Here is an 18,729-nt window from a genome sequence, read left to right on the forward strand (position 1 = left end):
TCAAAATTTCTACGTATATTGATAATATGTATTTGGCTTTCAACTTATGGATGAGAAATGTCAAGTCATAACCAATTTGACTGTACTCTTGTTATTTCAACATTTGAATAAAACTTGTTTTGTAGTAATAAAACAAAATAGAAAGCTTAATTAGTATTATTTTTAGATAAAATATTGACATTTATAAAAAAAATTTATATGTAAATTTGTCAAGTGTAAAAATCAAACAAAGTTCCTTTCAATCATAGTTAATAAGATTAAATAATAACCATTGTCTATATTAAATGACTTAAGATACAAAAAGATTAAATCATATAAGTATTTAAAAAGTTATCCATCAAAATCATATCTCACATAAGATTAAAGAACTTAAAATATAAAAAAGTTTTAAATAAAATCCCTTTTAAGGGCTGAACATGACTTTGCCCCTCATTCAAAACATAACTTGTCACCGCGGCGAGGTGTGAATTGTTAAAGCATGTCACATAGTATATTATATAGGCTAAATTAGTCCAATGACCCCTCAATTAATTTTCAGTTTTCATTTTGGTCTCATATTATATATATTTAACCTATTATATATATATTTAAAGAAAACTACATATCTTGTATATAATCAATACATGACAATAACAATTACACATGGCATATGCACCCTCATAGCAACCTTACTAGCGGAAAGATCGGCACCAATGTCATCTATCCCTTTTTCTACCATGCCTAATCGTATAAAATAGATACCAAATTTGGCATATACACTGATGAAATATATTAAGGAGATATAAGATTTAAATAAACTATTTGTATAGTGTTCAATATCATTGTTATTGTAGTGGATTTGTATTTATTTTAATGAGATTTAACTATTTTTTAACTAATAATTTAAATACCTATAAAAAACTATGCTATAAAATATTATAAACTCTAACCCTTTCATTTTGAAGCACACTTTCTCCATTCTCAACATCACTTCCAATTTGCATCCAGAAAACCACTTAATTCAGAAGCTTGCATCCAAAAAACCACTTAATTATTCACATACGAATGCATGCTTTTAAACAAGTGTATCATCCAAATCCATATTTTAAACAATACAATTATCTTTTACCAACAATGACATGAAAAAGTAATACCCCTTATCATTGAATTTTTGAACGATGAAAATCATTCATTTCAATAACTAATAAAAGAGACCCAACTTCAGGCTATAGAACACATATCTAAAAGAAACCATGTTTTTATCCAAAAATACACATCCAAACAAGAAAAACTACATCTTTTCCGATGTAAACATTGTGTGCTTGAGAAAAGTCGAGCCCAAAGTCCTAGAAAAAAACCTAAATAACGACAAAAGTTGAGAGACCCAATTTTAGGACATAATTACATTTCTAGCCGGAAAGAAACTATGTATTTATCCAAAAATAAACATCTAAATGACAAAAACTATACATTTTTCCAATGCAAAATATTTCGGACTCAAGAAAACTCAAGCCCAAAAATAAAAAGAAAATTGCTTTTCTGACATTGAGAACTTCCTATTGACACAAGTAAATGACGAAATAGCCCCCAGCGGCCGTTAACTGCCGTTTCTTTCTGTTATATGAACAGAACATCATAGGAGTTTCCAAAACTCCATTGTTACGGATTGAAGTTCAAGAGATGCCATTTTTCCCAATTGTTGCAGATTCAACGTCAATTACGCTCACAAAATCAAGTAAGTTGTTACCATCCTATTACATTGCTATTTTGTGATTGATTTGTGAGTTTTTTTTTGTTAAATTGCGATTATAGAGGTTTATTGATTTTATGATGTTACGTAGTTTAGGTTGTCAGATTTGTTAGGTTTAGGTTAGAATTGTTGGATATTTCAAACAATATTGTTAGAATTGTTTAGATTGTTAGAATTGTAGAATTGTTAGGAAATTATGGTAGAATTTTTAGGAAATTTTTGTTGATGAATTGTTATCATTAGTTTAGGTCTGATATGAAATTTTGTTGGTATAAATTTGTGATAGAATTGTTACGATTATTGTATAATTGTTACGACATGATGTAGGTTTTGATCGCCAATTTGTTTATATAGATATGTCTCAGAACCAGGGAAACGTTGAGTTGAACAACAGAAAGGAGGGTGATGACAAGAAGAAAGAAAAACCGCCGATGACATGGCACGAAATCACTTGTGATGGTTCCGTCAAAAAGAAGGATTCGAAGGTACCGGTGTACAATCAGTCGAGGTTGAGGAGGAGTGGGGGGACATGCTACTTTGGTCCTCAGCCAAAAGCAGGTGCTGCAGAGACTGCAGCGGGCAACCCGATTGACTTGTGTGACGATGAAGATGAATGAATGTAATGGCTTGTAATGTCTAATTGTTTTGGATCTTTTTTATGTTTTTTTATGGTACATTTTGCTTCACATATTTGTACTTTGAATAAATTCGCGTTTTGAATAATTTCGATTAAAATTGCATTTTGAATTATTTCGTTTAAAGTCGCATTTTGATTAATTTCGATTAAAATTGCATTTTGAATTATTTCGATTAAAGTCGTGTTTTGAATAATTATGTATTCGAATAAAAACTAATTAAATCTAACGTGAATTCAAATAATTAAAATTGTGTAATGAATAAATAAATTCAAAAAAGTGAATAAATAAGATAATTATTGTTCCATTCAAAACAACATGTATTATGCATATTCAACTATATATGTTATCACATTACATTTCGGAATGTACCTTCCAACTGCAACAATTATCTTACCTCTGAATGAGGTAAATTCAAACTTGCTAAACAACAGGACTCCAGTATTCGATGAGCATTTTAAATGATGGTATTCAAGTGTCAAAAGAATGAGGTGCATTCCTTGACACTTGAATACCATCATTTAAAATGCTCATCGAATGCCGGAGTCCTGCCGTTTAACAAGTTTGAATTACCTCATTCAAAGGAAGACAATTGTTGCAGTTGGACGTTTGTACCTTCCAACTACAACAATTGTCTTACTTTTGAAGCGTTTTTTGGACGGTTTTGAATGAAAAACACGTTTTCTTTGACTTCCAAATCACCTAGGACTTGTTTTAGGCTATAAAAAGGCTTGAATCTTCAACTTTTCCTTCATTCTTCTTCACCTCCTTTCTTACATTTTCTTCAATTTTTTTCTTCAGTTTTTTAGATAGCTTTTAGGAGTGTTTGTGGTGTCATGATCATTGTTGACCGCTCATACGACCCCTGCAATTGCATTGCAGTGTATGCGGGGGTCGTATAACGGTCAACAGAGACCCTTGACATCAAAGAAATGCACAAAATATTCATAGCGTATTTGTCCGGATTATATATTCCGGAAACACTAACAATCTGGTCCGGATAACGTAATCCGGACCAGGGGTATTTTTGGAATTTTCGCTGGGCGCGCGAGAAGGCAGCAGGGTGGGAAAAGTAATACTAAAAAAAAAAAACATAAAAAGCCCAAGCCCAAAACAATGGTTCACCAAAATGATTACATTACACAATTCATTGATGTGAAAACAACAAGCCGCCTCTCACAGCCACTTCTTTTCTCTCTCGCAAACCTCTCTTTAGCGTTTCTAAAACCCTTTCACTCTTTTCTATGCTTTTTCTTCTCTAAATCCCATATTCTCTAACTACATTCCTTCATCTCCTATTCTCTCTGGTAATCAAAACCTTCTTCTTTCTTAATTCTCTTCATTTTTTAGCTACAATTTGGTATAATTTTTTTGAATTTTTGATGAATTTTTCATGTGGGTTTTTGTGGAAATTACGGCAACCCTTTTTTGTGACCATTTTCAGTGACCCTTTTGAGTGTTTGTTGAAATTATGTAGCTACTTTTTGTTGAAAAGTGTGAATTTTTAATTTTTTGTTTGGATTTTAAGTGACCATGAATTGTTTGATTCTGATTGTGGATAAAACCGATTAAAAATTTAATCTTTTTGGTAATTTAAGGTTAAGATGGACCTTGTATTTGTATTTGAATTGGTTTCATATTTAATTATTTGATGATGATGTTATTTGTTCTATGGTTTTGTTGAGTTCATGTTTAGGTTTATGGAGTTTGAAGTTGATTATATGTTATTGTTTATTTATTTATTTTGATTTTTGTGCGACGGTTTGCAATTATTCTTAATTATTGCGAAATATTTGTACTGGTCATTATGTATTTTATTGAGATGGTTGGTGCGTGTTTTTTGGCGCGTGTTTATTGATATGGTTGTTTGGATTATGCAGAGGGAGAAAATGGCTGGGAAATCGAACAAGGGGAGGAACAGAAAAGGGTCAAATACTGCTGCTGCTGTCGCCACCGCTGCCGTGTCCGGTGGTGTAGAAACGGCTGTCCAAGCTGATGTTCCGGCTAATGATAACGTGGAATCTGTTACAGAAGTTGCTAACACTGATGCAGCAGAAGTTGCAGCAGTAGGCGATGAAACTATTGTGAATTCCGAGGCGAACAAGAATGTAGCAGCGAATGAAGAGAATCAGCCCAAGCAAGGTGAATCTGGTTCGAGAACTGATTTTGTTTTGCATGAATAGTGTTTGAATGTTTGCGGTGGCATATTGGCAGTAAGGGGTTTCGCGCCAAATGTCTTTTGATGCATGATGTGCAAACGACAAAAAAAAAAAAACTGTATTTAGGAAACACCCGAATGTCTAGAAAAAGTATCGGTACCAACTAATTTGCATATTTTTTATAGAAATAAATTAACGTAAAAATGCATACCTTATTTAAGCGTATCTTTATTGGTTTTAAATCGTGGTCTGCGATGACAATTGCGGCTGCAGTTGGTTTCAGAAGTCTTCGCAACCACATCGTGGTTGTAATTCTGGCTATATCAGTATGCGATTTTCTTCGATTTCGCTAATCGCAACGTAATTACTATCATAATATTGTCAATCGTAAAATGATGTTTCCAAACTAAAAAAATCAATCTGTTTGAAATTTAGAATCCCATCAATTTTAAACACACGTTGCCTGGGTCATTTTTGTAAATCTGGTTGGTCTTTATTTGGGAAAGGAAATGTCAACTGTAACTATGTAATTTTAAATGGTAAATTCGTCCTTGCCAATGTCATCTTTAGGTGATTGTGGAGGTTTTCTCATATTTTATACTATGCACGTTTTTTCGATAATTTATTTTCTCCAATTGCGGTTGTTAATGAAAACTTAGTCAAATTTATTTCATTTTTTCTGGTAATGGATTTGATAGGATTTCTTTTCACTTAATATCTTTCCCATCTTGATGGTGCAGGTGATCTTCAACTATACCCTGTTTCTGTCAAAACACAAACTGGGGATAAACTTGAGCTTCAGGTGAGCTGACTTCATCATGAAGCTATTGATTGATTCACATTACGAAACCAAGTGTTTAAGAGTTTCTTAGATGATCTTACTCAGCATCTAAATATTAACATGCATTCTTAGTGCTGTAAAATCTGTTTGATTTTTGCATTGACCTTTTGAACTATTCATCATATCAAATTTACTATTTGATTATATATCATGGAATTCATTTTCTAAGTTGTTTTGGTTGTTTTACAGTTGAATCCAGGAGACTCAGTGATGGATATAAGGCAGTTCCTTCTTGATGCTCCTGAGACATGTTTTATTACATGCTATGACTTACTACTACACACAAAAGATGGATCCACTCATCATATGGAAGACTATAATGAAATTTCTGAGGTAGCTGATATTACTACCGGCGGTTGCTCCTTGGATATGGTTCCTGGTATGAATTTTTTCTCTTGCACTAAGATGATATTTAGATGTAAGTGTATTACAAATTACAATGTAATATTGATGTATTATAAACTGTCTTTGCAGCATTTTATGATGATAGATCTATAAGGGCTCATGTTCACCGTACAAGAGAATTGCTTTCCCTTTCCAACCTCCATGCTTCACTTTCAACTTCACTTGCTCTACAGAATGAGGCAGCACAAAATAAAGCTGCAAATGCAGCTGGTATGTAATAGTTTTCCAACCCTTAATTGAAATACTCAATATTAATTTGCTTATATGTACTTTCTCTGAAATATTTAGTTACCAGTCTGCTTCTGCATTTGCTAAAACAGTAGATGCCGCAAAACCCGAGGTTCCTGAGCTTGATGGGCTTGGTTATATGGAGGACATCTCTGGTTCATTGGGTAATTTATTGTCGTCCCCATTAAAGGATATTAAATGTGTAGAAAGCATAGTGTTTTCATCATTCAATCCTCCTCCAAGCTATCGAAGGTAACTTAAAAAACATCCTCTCCAGTTAATATCATTTCGTGGCTGTGTTTAGTTTATGTATTTGTTAAGGATGCTCTCTGGTGTGCAGGCTTGTTGGAGATTTGATTTATTTGGATGTGGTAACTCTTGAGGGAAATAAATATTCTATCACCGGAAGTACAAAATTGTTTTATGTCAACTCAAGCTCGGCAAACACCCTTGATCCAAAGCCAAGTAAAGCTACTTCTGAAGCAACGACTCTTGTTGCTCTCTTGCAGAAGATTAGCCCCAGGTTCAAAAAAGGTAGCGAAGTGTGCTTGTAGAGTAATTGTTTCACACATAAATCTCTCAAAATTTTATCTTGACAACCCGAACTTATTTTGCATTGTTCAATTTTGAAGCATTCCGTGAAATATTGGAGGGCAGGGCTTCCGCCCATCCTTTTGAAAATGTCCAGTCTTTGCTGCCACCTAATTCTTGGCTTGGCTTGCACCCGATTCCTGGTAAGCTCAGCCTCTAACAGTTTATGTCATCAGTGTTCATGTTAAAATTTTTATTTCACAGTAGTTCTGCCCCAGGATTTGGATGCTATTGCTGTTTTTTTTACCTTCAGTGTTGGGTTGTATGTTTTCCTTATTTGTTATTTATAATGGTCAACTTTTAATGGAAAATATATCTTTTATCCCATCTAATGTTTTGATTTAGTTGATAAGTAGTTTCCACTCAGCCAATTGAGGCATGTGATGCTATGGCCTGATAATCATGTGATGAATAAATTTCAAGTTCAACTAATTTTTTTTTGTCTATAACTAGATGGAATAAATTTTTTAAGATTTCATCCTATCCGGTAGCTTTTTCGAATGGATCTGAAAATTTGTATTGATGATGAAGGATGATTGAGAAAATGCTGTTGCTTTTACCTAGTGTGATATAATTAATGCTAACAAGAGCATAATATGAATTCTGTAGAGTTGCAAATGTTGCAATGAATGAGTGAACATACAAGAGGAGATTAAGGATGAATGTGTTAAGAGAGAAAGTCGGAAATTGAATAGTACCAATTGACTGAAAGATGGTATAATTGTTCCGAAGAGGTTCAATGGTACCTTAGAAGAAAACCAATAGATATGCCAACCTACGATGTTTGAGGAAACCATGAAAAACTCTAACCTAAATTATTAGAAAGGATCTAGATACAAATAGCCTACTTGGTTTTTTTACGAAACACATAAAGCCAAATTTTGTCTTTTAAGACTAAAGATTTGGTTGTTTGGTATGTTATCGTTGTTCTATAAGCTTGTATATGATTTGAAAGTCAACTCCAAAGTAGCTTGAAATTATGAGAACCTTCAGGTTTTTTATATTTGAACTTTAGGTTGTCTTGATATATTTTGTAATATAGTTTGGTGTGTTGGCAGAACACAGACGCGATGCTGCCAGGGCTGAGAATTCCTTGACTCTTTTATATGGAAGTGAGCCAATTGGCATGCAAAGAGACTGGAATGAGGAGCTACAATCCTGTCGAGAATTTTCTCATACAACTCCCCAAGAGAGGTAGCTTCATTTTCTCTCATTCATAGATTGATAATTTCAGAAGTATGCTTGTTCTTTAGTTTATTTGATGGTTATGCATTGGTACCCTTCATAATCTCTTGGGTGATCTGTTTATCGCAGGATTTTGCGTGATAGGGCACTTTATAAAGTGACATCAGACTTTGTTGATGCTGCCATTAATGGTGCTATTGGAGTGATCAGTGGCTGTATCCCTCCAATAAATCCAACCGACCCAGAATGCTTTCACATGTTAGTTGTCTTTAATTGTTTTAATTAACGATTAAGCAATTTGTTAATGTGTTTTGAAATTTTGAAAACTGAAGATTGATCTTCAGTGGAAGTTGAATATTACTTTTTTCTTCTTTGGGATTGGGAGGTATTGAAAATATTCATCATTTGGCCCTACATTTTTCCTTGTGAAAGAAGCAGTCCATGTCTTAATGACTTGACTGCTCCCAGAGAATGGTACATGGTTTTGGCAAACGACACCATGGCATCATGATGTAATATCATTTTGTGTTTATAAATCCTTTTCAGATTGTTGTTTTCAAAACTCTTGCCTTGGTGTTATGTATGTGATATTGCCTTTTCTTTCGCACTTGAATTTTCCTTCGAACTAGGAATGCTTTTTGACTCATCACTATAATTTTGATGACAGGTATGTGCACAACAATATTTTCTTTAGTTTTGCTATTGATGCTGACCTTGAGAAGCTGTCGAAGAAACATGCGGACGGTAATTCAAAAACATCCAGCACAAGCATTTCGCTAAGCTCTTCTGATAAGGTTCCCAATGGAAGGAAAGATGATGGTTCAAGTTTGGACGACACAGAAACTACTCAAGACATTTCTCCTGAAGTGCTGGCTGAAAATGAGCAAGCCACATATGCTTCAGCAAACAATGATTTGAAGGGCACCAAGGCTTACCAGGAAGCTGATGTCGCTGGACTTTATAATCTTGCTATGGCAATAATTGACTACAGGGGTCACAGAGTGGTAGCTCAGGTGTGTAATAAAGCTCGAATTCACCTATAGCTAACTTTCTCTTTTCGCATGAAAGGGTGGTCATTTATTATTCGGTTCACAAGTTTATTAAATAGTTTACTACTGTTGCACGCTTGTGTCTAAGAAGCACATATGTGATTATTATGTGTTCCTTTTTGGGATAGTTGATTTATGAGATGACATAGCCTATGGCCAAATATTTGGTCTCCAGTCACTGCAAGTTGCCACCTTGACTTTTCTATCAAGGAAGTTTAAGCCTATAAAATAAAAGTTTTATATTAAATTGTTTAACATGAGTAATGTGTTGGAGCTTATACTTGAAATTTTGATTCATTGTTTGTAACCCATGAATTCTTGTTCTCAATTCAAAATGCTGTTTTGATTTTGAGTTATATATTGTGCTACAGAGTGTTTTGCCGGGCATTCTCCAAGGGGACAAGTCAGACTCTCTCTTGTATGGCTCTGTCGACAATGGAAAGAAAATCAGTTGGAATGAAGGTTTTCATGCTAAGGTAAGAAGGGTGGAGAAGTTTAATTTAGTAATTTGTGACGCTGTTAGTGATTTGAAACCGTTGTATTTACTGTGTGACATTAAATAGTAAACCAATTTTTCTGCAAAGGGAAATATGTATGTTTAAAGTTGCATAATTGCATTATCTGTATATTTTAACTATGCATTCTTTTTAGCTGTGTTCTCTATCAGATAGATTTTTTTTTTTTTTTGTATCTCTTCTAAGCTTTTATTGTGATAGGTGTCAGAGGCTGCCAAACGCCTTCATCTGAAGGAACATTCAGTCATTGATGGATCAGGAAATGTTTTGAAATTAGCTGCACCAGTGGAATGCAAGGGGATTGTTGGGGGTGATGACAGGTAGTTGTTTTTGTTTTGTTACAATTATAGTGTGTTATTTATTGGTCTCATCTCTGTAGATTTGCGAGGCTATCGTAGGAAAGGTATAATATCCAACTATACCGAAGATTTTGATTTGAAAATTGGTCATATATTTAATTATTTTTAAATCCACTCTTGCTGTTTTTTGTATGTTATTTGTTTTCGAATATATGTTATTAACAGCAATAGATTTGAAGTTAGTCATGGACTAATTATCCTCCCCTCTATTTCCCCTGAACCAACTAAACCCCAAAATAAAAATATCCTTCAGCTCATAGAGCTGTGACTGCGTGCCCAAGTATATTGCCGAAATATTCACAAACTTCAGACTATCCTCCACCTACCTCTCGGTGAAATTGATTTTGACACCATCATTATGCAGGCAACATAATACCTTTATATATATCCCTCTCATATGCCCCCTATTTTTGTTTAAAACACTGTTTTTGCTCCATGCTTGAGTTAATCTCGCATTTGGAATTTTGGAATTTTGTCCGTGTTTTCTCTGGGCCTTCCTACGTATTGGGCTTTATCCTAATCAATAAATGATTGTGCTTGTGCTATGCACTGATGCTCTACTCTTTCTGTAAAATGATCAGGCATTATCTTCTGGATTTGTTGAGGGTGACACCTCGGGATGCCAACTATACTGGACCCGGTTCTCGATTTTGTATCTTGAGACCCGAATTAATTAATGCCTTTTGCCAGGTATGTATTCCACCATAGTGTGAATAATACATGGATTTTCTTTGTATATCAAATTTATGCAGCTGGCTCTTTGTTGGAATAGGTCCAAGCAGCTGAGGCATCAAAGCCCAAGGACATAACTTCTGAAGGGGCGCAAAACATTTCCACCGAGTCTCAAAATGCCACTGATGAAGACAAGCCAGTAAGTAGAATCATATATGTGTGTGTGTGTGTTTTGTTATAATCCAACTATCACAAAAGTTTTAGCTGTTGATTGAAAATACATGAAAGTATTTTTGTATTACATCTCAATTACATCCTCTGAAGCAAAATCACTTTTAGCTTGAAGTGTGGACAATGCAGTATTGATTCAAGAAATCTTGTTTGCTCTTCATTTTTATAATTAATTTTTTGTGCTGTTGTTTATAACGGCTATCTAATCTTATTATTATTTCTTTCCGGTTGCCTCTGAAAAAAGTGCTTGTGCTTTTGTGATTTGATTAGTTGTCTTGTTGAGAAACCAAAACCATCTTGTAAGAGTATTGTAATTTTGGTATATGATTAGTTGATTGATTTCTGCAGGATTTAACAAAGGAAGAAAAAACTGAGGATGTCAAAGAACAAGCATCTGCATCTAACGAAGCTTCTGTTTGTAAGGAGGATATTGTTTTCAATCCGAATGTCTTCACTGAATTCAAACTCGCTGGGAGTCTAGAGGTTCTTTTTCAATCTATATTACCTACTTCTAACTACGTATTTTCTGCTTGAAAACATCATGAAAACTCTTGCAGTATTTTGTGATATTCTTACACGGCTCTGTCTGATCATATTCTCTAGGAAATAGCAGCTGATGAAGAAGATGTGAGAAAAGTTAGTCAATATCTTACTGATGTTGTACTACCGAAGTTTGTACAAGACCTATGCACACTAGAAGTTTCACCTATGGATGGCCAGACATTAACAGAAGCACTCCATGCTCATGGAATTAATGTTCGCTATATTGGCAAGGTAAGCATTGTATTTTTTGGTTTAATTGCTGTAAGTAATAGTTTCTTTTGATAGCCGGTCAAGTGAATTGCGTGCCATTTTATTTGATATATCTTTACTTGTCTTTTGATAGACACTTCTTGTACTATTTCTGATTTGCTCGTATTTTTGTGAAGGTGGCTGGGGGAACTAAACATCTACCTCATCTGTGGGATCTATGTAATAATGAGATTGTTGTCAGATCAGCGAAGCACGTTATCAAGGTGATAAAGCTATCTTAAGCATTTCATTTTCCTCTATCATTAGCTAATTTGAAATCTGAAAATTCTCTGTGGTCTTCTAATTCATGTGGGAACTTGAGCACTCTGAATAATGACGGGAATCATCAATTGCATAGTAGTCTTCTATAATAGGAATGTGAATTCTATGTCTTCATTTTCGTGGAAATATATTTTTTGATGTTTTTAAGTTATTAATCATGAACCTTTCAATTATTGATTTGTATAACTTGCGAAGCTCCAATATTATCCTAAATGTCTTTTGTGATCAGGAAATATTATTAGCTTTTAATAGTTTTTTATTATTATTATAGATAGTTTAGGTGTTACTGATTTTGTTCCTAATCTTGAGGTACTCCTATTATGTCTCCCTTGTATATATAGCTGTACAGATCCATTTTAAAATTCACAATGAGGTCATTCAATTTATTCAAGTACTCTTTTTGATATGTTAACACGGTGTGTTATGCTGAGTATAAGCTATATTCCAAAATTAACATTCTGATAAGTCTGCTTGCATGAGCACCTAAATACTGTTTAAATGTATCTTCTGAGATGAGTGGAAAATCATGTGCTGTTTGCAGGACTTGTTGAGAGACACAGAAGATCATGATCTTGCACCAGCAATATCTCATTTCTTGAACTGCCTATTTGGAAATTGTCAAGCTTTTGGTGGAAAATTAATTACTAATCTCACAGAGTCCAGAAGTACTAAAAAGGTATGTCCAGTATGGTTGAAAACGAAGATAACTGCTACTCATATTTCCTAATTTGTTAGTTCATGTTTTCCGTGATCCAGTGAATTAACCTGTAAACTTCTCCCCATAGGTTCTATATCCAGCTTTTGTTTTCCTGTAAAACTTTATAATCCGTGATTACTGCGTTTGTAATCTTTACTCTTCAATGTACAGGATCATGCAGGACATCGGTCTCCAGGAAAGAGTTCCAAGGGACATGTACGATGGAATGGCAGGGCATCTTCAAGAAAGACCCAACCTTCATATATGAATATGAGCTCTGACACTCTTTGGTCAGAGATTCAAGAATTTGCAATGGTCAAATACGAGGTACCAACTATTGCTTAAGTTGAGTATATGATATTAACAGGGACACTGATAGAACCCAACCCACAGAGACCAGGACTTGTATAGAACAAAACAACTTTGCAATATTTTATTCAAGATAGCTTCCCCTAAATCCCACCAGGAAAAGTCGATCCTTTCTCATCCTCATTCTACTATTCTTACTTTTATATAACCAACACTCACTGTTTGAACTGATACAGTTAGTTACACACTCCTAGTTAGAGGTTTTTTTTTTTTTTTTTTTTTTTTTTTTATTATCAGAAACCAAGTTGAGGTGTTTATAGTCCGCTTAAATTTGTTTGGAAGTATTTAGCATCTACGTACTGTTATTCACCCATTTTAATTGAATGAGGGGCTTGGCTGTGCAGTTGTCATTTTGGGAATTGCACCAGATTTATATTATTTGTTTAGTGCTATCTATCTAATATATGTAATCTTAAATTAAATTCGTTTTAGGCACAAACAAATTAAACAACAATGCTCGTTTTATGTTTGTATTTTGTATAATCTGTAACTCTGTTTTTGTACATGTCAATCTGTTGCAGTTTGAGTTGCCAGAGGATGCAAGGTCGCGTGTTAAGAAGATTTCTGTTCTTCGTAATCTATGTCTGAAGGTATGTACATCATGATCATTTGCAGTTTAGTCAATTCATATTTGAATTTGTTTGGGGTAAATAGTTTTAAGAGTTATCATGGTAAGACTTCCATAGTATTTCAATAATTCCAATAGCAAAATGGTGTTGAAAAGTTCTTTCTTAATATTTGTTCTCAGTTTATTTAATTGATCTTTTAGATCATGTAAAACACTTTCCATGTTAACCTTATTTCTTAATTCATTTCTGAAAAGATTGAATGTGTTAAAACTGTTCTTTCCATTTTATTATGTTACGAAAATGGTATTTATTTTTTAAAATTTACAATACTGCAAGTATTTTGATCTTTCTGACGTTACTCTGTCATGGAATACATTTTATACCTGGTCTCAGCAAGTATTTTTTTAAAATTTAGTTAAAATACCTGGTCTCAGCAAGTATTTTTTTAAAATTTAGTTAAATTACAATGTAGGTTGTAAACTTTTAACAGTGCCTTTTACCATTTTGCCACTGGTGCTTTCAATTGTATTGCTTTTAAACTAGTGTTAGTGACATACCTTGACATTTTATGTTTTACAGGCTGGTCTAACCATAGCAGCACGGAAATATGATCTTAGTTCTCCAACTCCATTCCAAACTTCAGATGTATTTGATCTTCGTCCCGTGGTCAAGCATTCAGTTCCTTCATGTTCTGAAGCCAAGGAACTTGTGGAAACTGGAAAACTTCAATTGGCTGAGGTTTTTACCATTCTTCATATTTTTCTCTTTTTTATATTTTTTATTACTGAAAATGGTATAATTAATACTCCCTCCATTTGGAAATGAGTGTCGTTTAAGGTTTTTACACACAAATTAGGACAGTAAAGTTGTCATGAGACATTACACATTTACTAAACTAAACTTCTTATTAACTGTTGTGTTTTTCACCGTAATAAATGCAAAGTGGAATATAAATATAATCCTTTGAGAGTAGTGCACATAAGTAATAATTAGAGGGCATAATTGAAAATAAATAATTAACTCTACATTGAGAAGTGAAAATGACATTCATTGTGAAACAGAGGGAGTACATTATAAGTCAAAAGAAGTGGACTACTAGTAGTGGGTGGTTTGGGTAGGTTTTAGCATCTCACAGTCAGTTACCAGTACATAATTCTTTGCCAATGTATGAAAATGGAGTGATACGTATATGTACCGTTAAAGCGGTTTTAGTATGTTTTGCACTATTTTCTGCACCGTGGAGAGAATTTCAGTACTACCAGGCTATCTTGCAGCCCTTGTGAACTGAATTATGCTTCCTAAGATGACACTTAAGAATGTGTTTATACTACTTTCTCCAGTCCTATTTATAAGAGACATTTGGGTCAGCAAAAGCTGACGTATTTGGTCCAAATTTTGAACCAGATACATCAACTTTTGTTGACCCAAATGTCTCTTGTAAATAGGATCAGAGGCAGTATAACATAAATTTACAAATTATGGACATTTGGTAAATGACTTTTGTGTGTGCATGTTTTTACTGATAGAACACACTAATGTGTAAGTTTTGTTTGATGCAGGGCATGCTCAGTGAAGCCTACACTTTATTTTCGGAGGCATTTTCTATTTTACAACAGGCATGAAATTCAGTAATTTTGTTTTTCTCATAGATGAGTTGCTTGAGCATAAAATAATAATTGTTAAATAACCTGCAGGTTACTGGCCCCATGCATCGGGAGGTTGCTAACTGCTGTCGGTATGTCAACACTTATTTCTATCATGTTGTCATATGATATTCAATGTTTTTCTAGTTCAATCACAGTTTCTCCATCATCTGCAATTCTGCTTACCATACTGGTTTAGACCTAGGGACAGTGAATGCCACTTAGCTCTCGTTTGTGATTTTCAGTTGCTTACCTTTATGAGTTTCATGGCCAATGTTTGTGTCCATTGCTATTAAGTTGGTTCGTTTGTGTATTGTGCATTTGATCTCAATAGAAATGATTGACTTTCAGGTATCTTGCAATGGTTTTGTATCATGCTGGAGATATGGCTGGCGCTATTATGCAACAACATAAGGAGCTAATTATAAATGAACGTTGTCTTGGTCTAGATCATCCTGACACCGCTCACAGGTATCGTCTATTCTATTTATCTTTTTGATCTACTTTCTTTTTGGGATTGTACATTCTACTTTCTTTTTTCTTTTTGCATATCGTTGTATTTGTCATAATTATGTCAAGTCAAATTAGTATGTTACTCTGGCTAGAGCAAAACAAAATTGGGAAATTGAGATGTGTTTATGATTTCAAAAACTTGATTGGGTTGGTCAGACCTCGAAAACTGGAAAAAGATGAAAAGTCAGAGTCACTGTCAACCATCAATTCTGGTCCAGCTCTTACTTTGGGATCATATTTTGACTTCTTTTTGGCTTTTTCTTTTTCTTTTTCTGATTGATGAATTTTTGTACATGTTAACTTTTCAATTTTCAAATACTGTTGGTTGTTTGATCATTTTGTGGTTAGTGTTTGAAAGAAGTGTTGGCAGATTATATGTCTAATAGAAATTTGATTATGTTACACTTTTCAGCTTTTGTCCATAATATACATATACAGACTTGGTTCACATATATTGTTTTACATATTTTTTGATATATCTATATTCATAAATGTACATGTGTTTACAAAACCTGGTTCTACTCAGTTAGAACTCTGAATCTGGATCCTCTCATAATTGGTTCAAGGACTACTCTAATTTTCAAGATATTTGGTCTTGAACATTTTCTGATCCATATTATTGCTTGTGCAGCTATGGAAATATGGCTCTGTTCTACCATGGACTCAACCAGACAGAACTTGCCCTTCGCCACATGTCCCGTGCTTTGCTCTTGTTAAGTTTGTCATCAGGTCCAGATCATCCTGATGTTGCAGCAACTTTCATAAATGTTGCAATGATGTATCAAGATATAGGAAAGATGAACACAGCTCTTCGTTATCTGCAAGAAGCTTTAAAGAAAAACGAAAGGCTTCTTGGCGAGGAACATATTCAAACTGCTGTTTGTTATCATGCTCTTGCCATTGCATTTAATTGTATGGGTACTTTCAAGCTCTCTCACCAGGTATATGTAGTGGAATGATTGTTTTCTTGTAGTCACAGTGGTCAGTGTCTGGTTGACTGATTTTGACATTTGGTTTGACAGCATGAGAAGAAAACATATGATATACTTGTCAAACAACTTGGTGAAGATGATTCAAGGACACGGGACTCGCAGAACTGGATGAACACATTTAAGATGCGTGAGGCACAGGTATATATTACCAAATGGAATCCATCAATTTATTTACAGTACTTCACTAGTGGGAAAAAAATTACAGTAATTGGGGGAAGAAGTAAGAGAGATGGAGTGTTTCTGCATACATACGTGCATTTTTTTGTGAGAGGAGTGGGTGAATGATTTTTCTAAAACATGGGAGTACATTATTTGAGATCAATAGTGGTAGTGGTAGATGGAAGGTGGGGAATTAATTCAGAGGGTTAGGAGTCGGCTCTAGGTTTGGGTGTCGGAGTGATAGATTATAGGAAGTGGCAATTAAATCAAATCTTGAGATAATTGGTGGTAGTAGATGGCTGGAAGCACAATTGATCCAAAAGCAGAGGAGTTAGCTTAGCTCTAAGGTGGTTTGGGATTTGCCTGACTGTTTTTTTTCTTTTTTCTTTTTTTTTTTTTTTGTAACATTTCCGGGACTATAAATTGACTTTGAAGGTAAAATCTTGCATTATCTCGTGTATATTCTTACATTTCACTATTTGTTTTTTTTTTTTTTTGCAGATGAATACTCAGAAGCAAAAAGGTCAAGCTATGAATCCAACTTCAGCTCAGAAGGCTATAAATGATATCTTGAAGGTATGGTAAACAATTTTGATTAGTACAATGCTTTGTAGATTTCTTGGACGTTATTTGTCTACCATGCCGTTGTGATCATAGAAGCTTTCTGATTGATATCCGATTCACACTATTTTTTGTTGCTATGGTGTAGTTTATTTTTGCTGACAAGATTGTATATAATGGCAGGCACGTCCCGATTTGATACATGCATTGCAAGCTGCTGCTGGGGGATCTGGAAGTTCAGTTGCAGCTGCCAACAAATCCCTCAATGCTATGATGGGTGAAGCTCTTCCCAGAGCAAGGGGATATGATGAAAGGGCTGCACGAGCCAGGAAGACGGCTGCAGCAAGGGGCCTCAAAGTACGTCCCCATGGTGGACCTGTACAGGCTGCGCCACCGCTTACGCAGCTTTTGAATATCATAAATTCTGGTAATACTCCGGTCGCTGCAGACAATGGGAATGCAAATGGAGCACTGAAGGATGAAGATGTAGCAAAGAAGGAAGCAACTGGACCACAATCCGAAGCAAACGGCCCTCCGTCAAGTGATTCAACTGATGCCGAGAAAAGCGCGCCTGTGCAAGAACCGGCCCCAGTTGGACTTGGCAAGGGGTTGTCATCTTTGGATAATAAGAAACAAAAATCAAAACCAAAGGCTGGGGCTTGAAATTTGGAACATTAAGCTCTGGTGGGTTGCTGCAATGGTACATTTGTTTGAGATCATGAATTCTTTGATTCATCAGGTACTATGCTCGGGTTTCGAAGAGCGTGTTGAATAGCGGTTAAAATAATCATTTTTTGTGCTCTTTCCTTGTAGGTTTTTGGTAGAATTTAGGCAGCCTGGTTAAGGTGCTAATGATTGTGATGAGTACAATAATTTGATATTTTTCTTTTGATAAATGTTTCAGTAAATTACATATTTTGGGATACAGGGTTAATAAACTTTGATTTTTGACATGAACCCTTGTATCTTTAACAAGTTTAATTGCCAATTGAATTGAGGCAAATTAAATGCAAAATGCATTTTGTAGAATATTTTACGCCAACTTATGATTAATAAATTGTTGTTGGCTTTCTTTTAGTGTATTAGTTTAATAATTCAAATCTACCTCACTTCATTGGTTCAGGTTAACTTAAAATGTAATAAAGTTTAAATATTTCATGAATGGCATTTTTGTTTTATTAGTTTTGAGACCTAACAATGTTTATTGCTATTAAAAACACCTCTTTCAATCCCAAAAAAAAAAAAAAACCCCTCTTTCAAATTTTTCCTATTTTTCTTTAGCTTCATAAAATTCATATTTATATATGTTTACTTTTTGAACTTTTTTTGAAGGATTGAAATTTAATCTCTGAAATATAGATATTTTAATTTTAGATATATTTTTTTTGAATGCTTAAATAAAATAGAAATTAAACTGATAAATATCACTTTCAATTTTCAATTAGTTTGTAAAAAAATAAAAATCTCTATATAGTTGGGGTCGTTTATTTCATTTTCACGATATTTTTTGTTGCAATGAGAAAAATTAGACATAGAATTATCACAAACTAAAT

The 18,729-nt window shown here is 34.2% G+C and overlaps 1 protein-coding gene across 2 annotated transcripts; it reads left to right on the plus strand.

Annotated features, from left to right (window-relative positions):
* Positions 1-3,530: 3,530 nt before the first annotated feature.
* On the plus strand, positions 3,531-18,253 carry NOXY38 (tetratricopeptide repeat (TPR)-containing protein). 2 transcript variants are annotated; one of them, XM_085751281.1, is made up of 29 exons: positions 3,531-3,671; positions 4,245-4,506; positions 5,264-5,325; positions 5,554-5,743; positions 5,839-5,979; positions 6,090-6,249; positions 6,338-6,531; positions 6,630-6,731; positions 7,647-7,782; positions 7,903-8,031; positions 8,441-8,786; positions 9,194-9,298; positions 9,539-9,657; positions 10,278-10,386; positions 10,469-10,567; positions 10,948-11,082; positions 11,203-11,373; positions 11,529-11,615; positions 12,215-12,349; positions 12,542-12,697; positions 13,261-13,329; positions 13,888-14,046; positions 14,868-14,924; positions 15,003-15,043; positions 15,303-15,422; positions 16,096-16,405; positions 16,487-16,594; positions 17,117-17,191; positions 17,360-18,253. In XM_085751281.1, the coding sequence occupies exons 2-29, from the start codon at positions 4,254-4,256 to the stop codon at positions 17,837-17,839; spliced, it is 4,248 nt and encodes a 1,415-aa protein (XP_085607407.1). In that variant the 5' UTR covers positions 3,531-3,671; positions 4,245-4,253; the 3' UTR covers positions 17,840-18,253. The 2 variants fall into 2 exon arrangements, with proteins under 2 accessions (XP_085607407.1, XP_085607408.1); XM_085751282.1 differs by having other exon boundaries at positions 6,093-6,249.
* Positions 18,254-18,729: the final 476 nt, after the last annotated feature.

Source organism: Medicago sativa, chromosome 3, assembly GCF_051527215.1.
Source record: "Medicago sativa cultivar Bolivia chromosome 3, Bolivia_mono, whole genome shotgun sequence".
Classification (NCBI taxonomy): domain Eukaryota; kingdom Viridiplantae; phylum Streptophyta; class Magnoliopsida; order Fabales; family Fabaceae; genus Medicago; species Medicago sativa.